The sequence below is a fragment of the Pseudopodoces humilis genome, chromosome 31 (genome assembly GCF_049639895.1).
Source record: "Pseudopodoces humilis isolate 2021_Gansu_Grassland_sample_001 chromosome 31, ASM4963989v1, whole genome shotgun sequence".
Classification (NCBI taxonomy): Eukaryota; Metazoa; Chordata; class Aves; order Passeriformes; family Paridae; genus Pseudopodoces; species Pseudopodoces humilis.
Genome location: NC_142230.1, coordinates 421,928 through 431,925, shown reverse-complemented (window position 1 = coordinate 431,925; position 9,998 = coordinate 421,928). Strand labels below are relative to the sequence as shown.

The window sequence follows — 9,998 nt, the reverse complement described above, 5'->3', positions numbered from 1 at the left end:
CCCGGCCTCCGCCGGCTGCCCGCGGCTCCGGGGACACCCCAGCGACACCGCGGTGCCAGCCTGGGACAGTCCCCGTGCCACCCCAGAACCCAGGGACAGCCCCGGTGCCACCCCCGAACCCAGGGACAGCCCCGGTGCCACCCCGGAACCCAGGGACAGCCCCGGTGCCACCCCGGAACCGAGGGACAGCCCCGGTGCCACCCCGGAACCGAGGGACAGCCCCGGTGCCACCCCGGAACCGAGGGACAGCCCCGGTGCCACCCCGGAACCCAGGGACAGCCCCGGTGCCACCCCGGAACCGAGGGACAGCCCCGGTGCCCCCCAGGGACAGCCCCGGTGCCACCCAGGGACAGCCCCGGTGCCACCCTGGAGCTCAGGGACAACCCGGTGCCATTCAGAGCCACCTCCAGTGCCACCCTAGAACCACTGGGTTGGTGCCACCCCAGAGCCAGCCGGGCACCTGAGACATCCCAGTGCCACCTTGTGTCACCCTCTGTGTCCCCAGTGTCACTCACGGGTGCCGGGGCTCAGGTTGAGCTGGCACACCGTGTCCCCCCCGTGTCCCCAGTGTCCCCCCCCGTGTCCCCAGTGTCACTCACGGGTGCCGGGGCTCAGGTTGAGCTGGCACACCGAGTACCCCCCGTGTCCCCAGTGTCCCCCCCCGTGTCCCCAGTGTCCCCAGTGTCACTCACGGGTGCCGGGGCTCAGGTTGAGCTGGCACACCGTGTCCCCCCCGTGTCCCCAGTGTCCCCCCCCGTGTCCCCAGTGTCACTCACGGGTGCCGGGGCTCAGGTTGAGCTGGCACACCGAGTACCCCACGCGGTTGGTGACACGGCACTGGTAGGTGCCAGCGTGGGCCCCGGTCAGGCTGCGGATCAGGAGGTCACCGGGAGCACGGCCTGAGGGGGACAGGTGGCATTGTCACCTCGGTGTCACCTGCCACCCCTGAGAGGGGGTGTGGGGACACGGGGACACACAGGGACATGGGGACAGGGAAATGTGGGGACACAGGGACACACAGGGACATGGGGACGCAGGGATATGGGTGCTCAGGAACACAGAAGGACACACGGGGACATGGGGACACACAAGGACACAGGGACAGGGAAATGTGGGGACACAGGGACATGGGGACACACAGGGACACAGGGATGTGGGGACATGGAGACATGGGGACATGGGGACGTGGTTGCTCAGGGACACGGACACACAGGGACATGGACACAGGGGGACATGGACACATGGACACACGGACATGGGGACATGGACATGTGGGGACACGGGTGACAGGGACACGGACACAGAGACACATGGACACACGGACATGGACATGGACATATGGACGTGGACACACGGACATGGACACGGACATATGGACATGGACACACGGACATGGACATGGACACACGGACATGGACATGGACATATGGACATGGACACACGGACATGGACATGGATATATGGACATGGACATGGACATATGGACATGGACACATGGACACAGGGACATGGACACAGGGACACGTGGACACACGGACACGGACACAGACACATGGACACACAGGGACACGGACACACGGACACGGGGACACGGACACATGGACATGGACTCATGGACACAGGGACACAGACACACGGATATGGACACACGGACACATGGACACACGGACACATGGATATGGACACATGGACACAGGGACACAGACACACGGATATGGACACACGGACACATGGACACACAGACACATGGATATGGACACATGGACACACGGACACATGGACACATGGACACACAGACACATGGACACATGGATATGGACACATGGACACATGGACACACAGACACATGGACACATGGATATGGACACATGGACACACGGACACATGGACACATGGACACACAGACACATGGACACACAGACACATGGACACATGGACACATGGACACACAGACACATGGACACATGGATATGGACACATGGACACACGGACACATGGACACATGGACGCATGGACACACATGGACACATGGACACACATGGACACACGGACACATGGATATGGACACATGGACACATGGACACATGGACACATGGACACATGGACACATGGACACACGGACACACATGGACACACGGACACATGGACACATGGACACATGGACACACGGACACATGGACACACGGACACATGGACACATGGACACATGGACACATGGACACATGGACACACATGGACACATGGACACATGGACACACATGGACACATGGACACACATGGACACACGGACACATGGATATGGACACATGGACACATGGACACATGGACACATGGACACATGGACACACGGACACATGGACACACGGACACATGGATATGGACACATGGACACATGGACACATGGACACATGGACACACATGGACACATGGACACACATGGACACACGGACACATGGATATGGACACATGGACACACGGACACATGGACACACGGACACATGGATATGGACACAGGGACACACGGACACATGGACACACGGACACATGGACACACGGACACATGGACGCATGGACACACATGGACACATGGACACACATGGACACACGGACACATGGATATGGACACATGGACACATGGACACATGGACACATGGACACATGGACGCATGGACACACATGGACACACTGCGCCCCCTCCCCACCACGTGCACCCCCAGCCAGGGACCCCCCCGAGCCCCCCATGGCCACAGCACCCCATGGCCACAGCTCCCCTTGGCTGCTGTCCCCAAACCCCCCCCGAACCCTTCCGGGGGTCTCACCCACCTTGCAGGGTGCCCGAGGGACCCCCCAAATCCCCCCTGAACCCCCCAAATCCCCTCCTGAGCCCCCCGGGGTGTTCCCTCACCCACCTTGCAGGGTGCCCGAGGACAGGGACTCCCCAAATCCCCTCCTGAGCCCCCCAAATCCCCTCTCCAAACCCCCCGGGGGTCTCACCCACCTTGCAGGGTGCCCGAGGGCAGGGACCCCTCCCCAAAGCCCCCGGGGGTCTCTCACCCACCTTGCAGGGTGCCCGAGGGCAGGCGCCCCCCGCCGTAGCCCTCGGCCAGCTTTGCCCACTGGTAGGAGAGGGGCGCGGTGCCCCCCCGGCTGAAGCAGCGCAGCAGCACCGAGCCCCCCTCGATCAGCTCCCCCTCGCTCCAGCACTGCGGGGCCGCCGGCTTCTCTGCTGGGACACCGGGACAGCGTCAGGCGACACCGGGACAGCGGCGGGGACACCGCCAGGGACACCGGGACAGCGGGGATAGCGTCAGGTGACACCCCGGGGACACCGGGACAGCGGGGACACCGTTAGGCGACACCGCCGGGGACACCGGGACAACGGCGGGGACAGCCGGGGACACCGGGACAGCGTCAGGCTACACCCCGGGGACACTGGGACACCGGGGACACCGGGACAGCGTCAGGCGATACCGCCGGGGACACCGGGACAGCAGCGGGGACAGCAGGGGGGACAGGGGATACGCGGGAAAGGGATGGGGACACTGCCAGGGACAGGGGACACACGGGAAGGGGACAGGGACAATGCCAGAGCCACTCTGGATGGAGACAGGGGGATGGGGACAGCCAGGAGAGACACAGGGGACACTGGCAGGGCCACCAGGGGACACTGGCAGGGCCACCAGGGGACCATTGGGGTCACCAGGGGCCACCCAGGAGAGGGGACACCTGGGAGTGGGGGAAGAGACAGGAGTCACCTGGGGCGGGGGGACACGGGACACTGTCAGGGCCACCTGGATGGGGGACAGGGGACATTGTCAGGGCCACCAAGGGCCACATGAGAGTGGCACAGGGGACATTGTCAGGGCCACCAAGGGCCACATGAGAGTGGCACAGGGGACATTGTCAGGGCCACCAAGGGCCACATGAGAGTGGCACAGGGGACATTGTCAGGGCCACCAAGGGCCACATGAGAGTGGCACAGGGGACATTGTCAGGGCCACCAAGGGCCACATGAGAGTGGCACAGGGGACATTGTCAGGGCCACCAAGGGCCACATGAGAGTGGCACAGGGGACACTCTCAGTGTCAGGAAGGGGACACAGCAGTGACACTCTCAGGGCCACCAAGAGCCACATGAGAGGGGCCAGGTGGCACCAGGGCCACATGAGAGTGGCACAAGGGACACTCTCAGTGTCAGGAAGGGGACACAGCAGTGACACTGTCAGGGCCACCAGGGCCACATGAGAGTGGCACAGGGGACACTCAGTATCAGGAAAGGGACACGGCAGTGACACTCTCAGGGCCACACAAGAGGGACCCAGGTGCCACCAGAAGACGCAGCGTGACCACAGCAAAGCGTCACCGGCACGGAGGGGACAGGCGGCGCCGCGGGGGTGGCCTCACCTTGCACGGTGACAATGACCTCGTGCACGGCCACCGTGTTCTTCTTGACGCGGCACTGGTAGGTGCCGGTGTCGCTCTCCTGCAGGTCGGCCAGGCGGATGGAGGCGTCGCGCTGGCCCGGGTCCGTCTGCACGAAGGCCACGCGGTCCTGCAGCCCCGAGCCGCTGCCGTAGTTCACGTGGTGGTCCTGGTAGGACAGGAACTGGGGACACGCGGGGACAACGTCAGGGTGGCCTCGGGGACGCCGGCGGGATGGGGTTTGGGGGTTTGGGTTGGGTTTAGGGGGAGTTAAAGTTGGTTTGGGGTTAGAGTTTGGTTTGGTTTGGGTTGAGGTTGGTTGGGTTGGGTTTGGTTTGGGTTTGGTTTGGGTTTGGTTTGGTTTGGGTTGGGTTGGGTTTGGTTTGGGTTGGGTTGGTTGGGTTGGGTTTGGTTTGGGTTTGGTTTGGGTTTGGTTTGGGTTTGGTTTGGGTTTGGGTTGGGTTGGTTTGGGTTTGGTTTGGTTAGGGTTTGGGTTTGGGTTGAGGTTGGTTTGGGTTGGTTTGGGTTTGGTTTGGGTTGGGTTGGGTTTGGTTTGGGTTTGGTTTGGGTTGGGTTGGTTTGGGTTTGGTTTGGTTAGGGTTGGGTTGGTTTGGGTTTGGTTTGGTTAGGGTTGGTTTGGGTTGAGGTTGGTTTGGGTTGGGTTGGTTTGGGTTTGGTTTGGGTTGGGTTGGTTGGGTTGGGTTTGGTTTGGGTTTGGTTTGGGTTTGGGTTGGGTTTGGTTGGGTTTGGGTTGGGTTGGTTTGGGTTTGGTTTGGTTTGGGTTTGGGTTTGGGTTGAGGTTGGTTTGGGTTGGTTTGGATTTGGTTTGGGTTGGGTTGGGTTTGGTTTGGGTTTGGTTTGGTTTGGGTTTGGTTTGGTTTGGGTTTGGTTTGGGTTGGGTTTGGTTTGGGTTGGGTTTGGTTTGGTTTGGGTTTGGTTTGGGTTGAGATTGGTTTGGTTTGGGTTGGGTTTGGTTTGGGTTGAGATTGGATTGGTTTGGTTTGGGGTTGGGTTTGGTTTGGGTTGAGGTTGGTTGGGTTGGGTTTGGTTTGGTTTGGTTTGGTTTAGGATGGTTTGGGTTTGGTTTGGTTTGGGTTGGGTTGGTTTGGGTTTGGTTTGGTTTGAGGTTGGTTGGTTTGGGTTTGGTTTGGGTTTGGGTTTGGTTTGGGTTGGGTTTGGTTTGGGTTGGTTTGGGTTGAGGTTGGTTGGGTTGGTTTGGGTTGGGTTTGGTTTGGGTTGAGATTGGATTGGTTTGGTTTGGGGTTGGTTTGGGTTGGTTTGGGTTGGTTTGGGTTGAGGTTGGTTGGGTTGGGTTTGGTTTGGGTTGGTTTGGTTTAGTTTGGTTTGGTTTGGGGTTGGTTTGGGTTGAGGTTGGTTGGGTTGGGTTTGGTTTGGGTTGGGTTGGTTTGGTTTGGGTTGGTTTGGGTTGGTTTGGGTTGAGGTTGGTTGGTTGGGTTTGGGTTGGTTTGGGTTGGTTTGGTTTGGGTTGGTTTGGGGTTGGTTTGGGTTGAGGTTGGTTGGGTTGGGTTTGGTTTGGGTTGGTTTGGGTTGGTTGCTGAGGGTTAGCTTGTGTTAGGGTTAGTTGGAGTTGGGATGGGCTGGGTTTAGGTTTGGTTTAGGGTCAGTTAAAGGCTGGCTTTGGGTTCATTTCAGGTACTTTTGGGTTGGGGTTTGGGCCCAGTTTGTGTTTCTCAGGGCAGAGGGAGGCTCAGCAATGGGGGTTTGCCTGTTCCTGCTGTGCCTGTTCCTTTCCTGCTTCTGCCTGTTTGTCCTTCCCTGTCCTGTCTGTCCTGGTGCTTCCTCCTTGTCTCTTTTCTGTCCCTGCCTGATCCTTTCCTGTCCTCTCTGTCCCTGCCTGTCCCTCTGGCCTGGCTGGTCTTTTCTTGCCCTGCCTGTCCCTGTTTTTCCCTGCCTGTACCTGTCAGTACCTGTCTGTACCTGTTCTGCCTGTCCCTGTTTGTTTTTCCCTGCCTGTCCCTGTTTTTCCCTGCCTGTACCTGTCTGTACCTGTCCTGCCTGTCTGTGCCTCACTGGCTGGGCTCCAGCCCCGCCCAGCCCCGCCCAGCCCAGCCCAGCCCAGCCCAGCCTGGCACTCCCAGATGCTGCCAGACCTTCCCTATCCCTGCCTGTCCCATCCTGGCACTCCCAGACCTTCCCTGTCCCATCCTGGCACTCCCAGATCTTTCCTGCCCTTTCAGACCTTCCCTGTCCCTGCCTGTCCCTGTCTGTCCCATCCTGGCACTCCCAGACCTTCCCTGTCCCATCCTGGCACTCCCAGACCTCTGATCCCAGCCCATCCCAGTTTGTCCTGCCTGCTGTTTCCCAGCCCAGCATTTCCAGACTTTTCCTGGTATTTTCCTGCCCTTCCAGACCTTCCCTGTCCTGTCTGTTCCTTCCTGTCCAGCATTTCCAGACCCTGTCCAGTCCTTTCCTGTCCTTCCTGTCCCACTTCATCCTTCCCATCTCAGCACTTCCAGACCCTGCTTGTCCTTCCAGACCTTTCCAGCCCTTCCCAACCTTCCTGTCCTGCTGGCTTTCCAAACCCTGCCTGTCCCACCAGGTCTTTCTGTCCTTCCAGACCTTTCCTGCCTCTCCAGACCTTTCCTGTCCTTCCCGTCCTTCCTGTCCCACTTCATCCTTCCCATCTCAGCACTTCCAGCCTCTGCTTGTCCTTCCAGACCTTCCCTGTCCTGTGTGTCCTGATGGCTTTCCAAACCCTGCCTGTCCCACCAGGTCTTTCTCTGTCCTTCCAGACCTTTCCTGCCTCTCCAGACCTTTCCTGTCCTTCCTGTCCCACTTCATCCTTCCCATCTCAGCACTTCCAGACTCTGCTTGACCTTCTAGACCTTTCCTGTCCTTCCCAACCTTCCTGTCCTGATGGGTTTCCAAACCCTGCCTGTCCCACCAGACCTTTCCTGTCCTTCCCAACCTTCCTGTCCCACTTCATCCTTCCCATCTCAGCACTTCCAGACTCGGTTTGTCCTCCCAGACCTCTCCTCTCCCGCCTGTCCCACGCACTTGGCTGAGCCCCACCTGCTCCATCCTTGCCCTCCCCAGCCCCCCGACCCCTCCCCAGCCCCCCGACCCCTCACCACATTCTCGGGGCTGGGTCTCTCGGGCGAGATCTGGATCCACTCGATGCCCACGCCCTGGGGACCGTTGTCCTCGGGCTCCAGGACATAGGGACAGCCCAGTTTGACCGAGTCGCCCTTGGCCAGGTACAGAACCTCCCGGCCGTTGCCGTTGATCCTGACGGCCACGAGGAGAGCTGGGGACAGAACGGCACCGTCAGCCCCCGAAACGGCGCTGACACCCCCAAAAACAGCATTGCCACCCCCGAAAACGGCACCATCAGCCCCAAAAATGGCATCTTCACCCCCGAAAATGGCATTGTCACCCCCAAAAACGGCGTTGTCATCCCCAAAACGGCATCATCACCCCCGAAAATGGCATCGTAACCCCCAAAAACGGCATGGTCACCCCCAAAAACGGCATCGCCACCCCCAAAAACGGCATCGCCACCCCCAAAAAACGGCATCGCCACCCCCAAAAACGGCACCGTCACCCCAAAAATGGCATCTTCACCCCCAAAAATGGCATTGTCACCCCCAAATACGGCGTTGTCATCCCCAAAACGGCATGGTCACCCCCAAAAACGGCATCGCCACCCCCAAAAACGGCATGGTCACCCCCAAAAACGGCATCGCCACCCCCAAAAACGGCATCGCCACCCCCAAAAACGGCATCGTCACCTCCACAAATGGCACCATCACCCCCACAAATGGCACCATCACCTCCAAAAACGGCATTGTCAACCCCAAAACGGCACCGTCAGCCCCCCAAACGGCGCCATCACCCCCAAAAACGGCATCGCCACCCCCAAAAACGGCATCGTCACCACCAAAAACGGCATCGCCACCCCCAAAAACAGCATCGTCACCACCAAAAACGGCAACGTCACCCCCAAAAATGGCATTGTCACCCCCAAAAACGGCATCGTCACCACCAAAAATGGCATCGTCACCCCCAGCCCACGGGGGATGGGGATGGGGAAGGGATCCATCGCACCCCAAACCTGTGCCCCGACACACCTTGAACCCCACACCTGGCGGAACCCAAACTGGGGTGCAGGGACGGGGTTCGGTCCCATGGCACAAAGACCCCACACGTGCACCCCCAAACACCCCACACCTGCAGCCCCAAACACCCCACACCTGCAGCCCCAAACACCCCACACCTGCAGCCCCAAAGACCCCACATCTGGGAGCTCCAAAAACCCCACACCGGCAGCCCCAAAGACGCCACACTTGCACCCCCAAACACCCCACACCTGCAGCCCCCAAAGACCCCACACCTGCACCCCCAAAGACTCCACACCTGCACCCCCAAACACCCCACACCTGCAGCCCCCAAAGACCCCACACCTGCACCCCCAAAGACTCCACACCTGCAGCCCCAAACACCCCACACCTGCAGCCCCCAAACACCCCGCATCTGGCAGCCCCAAAACCCCACACCTGCCACCCCCGACCCCACACCTGCAGCCCCAAAAGACCCCACACCTGCCAGCCCCAACCCCACACCTGCCACCCCCGACCCCACACCTGCACCCCCAAAGACCCCACACCTGCAGCCCCCAAAGACCCCACACCTGCAGCCCCCAAAGACCCCACACCTGCAGCCCCCAAAGACCCCACACCTGCAGCCCCCCACCCGCGGGTCGCATCTCCCTCATCGGGCTCCCGCGGGGATGTCGCGGGCGTGTCCCGGGTCCCCTCGCCGCTGTCACCCCCTGGCAGCCCCGGCCACACGCGGACCTCGATGCCCCCTGCCCTGGCCAGCACAGGAGCCCGCAGGTGGCCGCAGGTGACCACGGGGCGCTCCCCCCGCTCCATCCCGGGGCTCGGAGCATCTCCGGGGAACCGCGATCCTACCTGGCAGGATCCCGAGGAGCAGGAGCAGGCTGGCGCCGTGCCCTGCCATGGCGGAGGAGGAGGAGGAGGAGGAGGAGGAGGAGGAGGACGCAGGGAAGGCTCCGAGGCTCCGAGGGCAGCCGGCCCGTGCGGGGCCCTTTTAGGCGCTGGGCCGGGGCCGCTCCTCCCCGTGGGGCGGATTCCTGTGGGATGAGTGAGTGGCTCCGAGCTGTGCGTGGCTGCCGCCCTGCTCCGCTCCTACCCCCTAATTAGGCAGCGCCCGGCCCGCCGGACCCCGGCCGGACACCGGGGGGACACCGAGGGGACAGCGCGGGGACACGCCGGGAAGGGATGGGGATGGAGGGGACAGCGGTGGGGACAAAGCTGCCAGTGGCTGGAGGTGGCAGCTCGGCCCCACGGATCCCAAAAGGGTTCTGGGCTTGGAGAGGGACTCGAAGGGCTTAAAGGTGTGGTTGGAGTGGGGGTTTAAAGGCAGCAGATCCCTCCTCCGGACCTGCCCCTCGGCCGGCTGGCACCAGGACATGGTGGCAGCGTGGGGACCGTGGAGCCACCGAGCCCACGGGTCACTGCATGGGGACGTGGCGGTGTGACAGTGACAGGGCCAGGGGGACAAGGACGTGGCAGGGATGGAGGAGCTGGGACA

General features: G+C 61.1%; 2 protein-coding genes across 2 annotated transcripts in view; one reads left to right on the top strand and one right to left on the bottom strand.

Annotated features, from left to right (window-relative positions):
* KIRREL1 (kirre like nephrin family adhesion molecule 1) overlaps nt 1–464 on the top strand; it is a 37,301-nt gene extending 36,837 nt beyond the window's left edge. Inside the window, exon 12 of the mRNA XM_088068464.1 lies at nt 447–464. Coding sequence (XP_087924590.1) covers nt 447–464 — 18 coding nt within the window. The remainder of the gene's footprint in view (nt 1–446) is intronic.
* Nucleotides 465–768: 304 nt separating this feature from the next.
* On the bottom strand, nt 769–9,429 carry VSIG8 (V-set and immunoglobulin domain containing 8). The gene is made up of 5 exons (XM_088068463.1): nt 9,356–9,429; nt 7,514–7,689; nt 4,404–4,605; nt 3,059–3,223; nt 769–899 (listed from the first exon to the last, which is right to left on the bottom strand). The coding sequence occupies exons 1-5, from the start codon at nt 9,402–9,404 to the stop codon at nt 769–771; spliced, it is 723 nt and encodes a 240-aa protein (XP_087924589.1). The 5' UTR covers nt 9,405–9,429.
* Nucleotides 9,430–9,998: the final 569 nt, after the last annotated feature.

Coding starts and splice junctions, on each gene's coding strand:
- VSIG8 (XM_088068463.1), bottom strand. CDS start 9,404: ATGGCAGGGCACGGCGCCAGCCTGCTCCTGCTCCTCGGGATCCTGCCA. Junction 3,224..4,403: donor GGTCATTGTCACCGTGCAAG/GTGAGGCCACCC, acceptor GTGTCCCAGCAG/AGAAGCCGGCGGCCCCGCAG. Junction 900..3,058: donor GCCCTCGGGCACCCTGCAAG/GTGGGTGAGAGA, acceptor TGTCCCCCTCAG/GCCGTGCTCCCGGTGACCTC.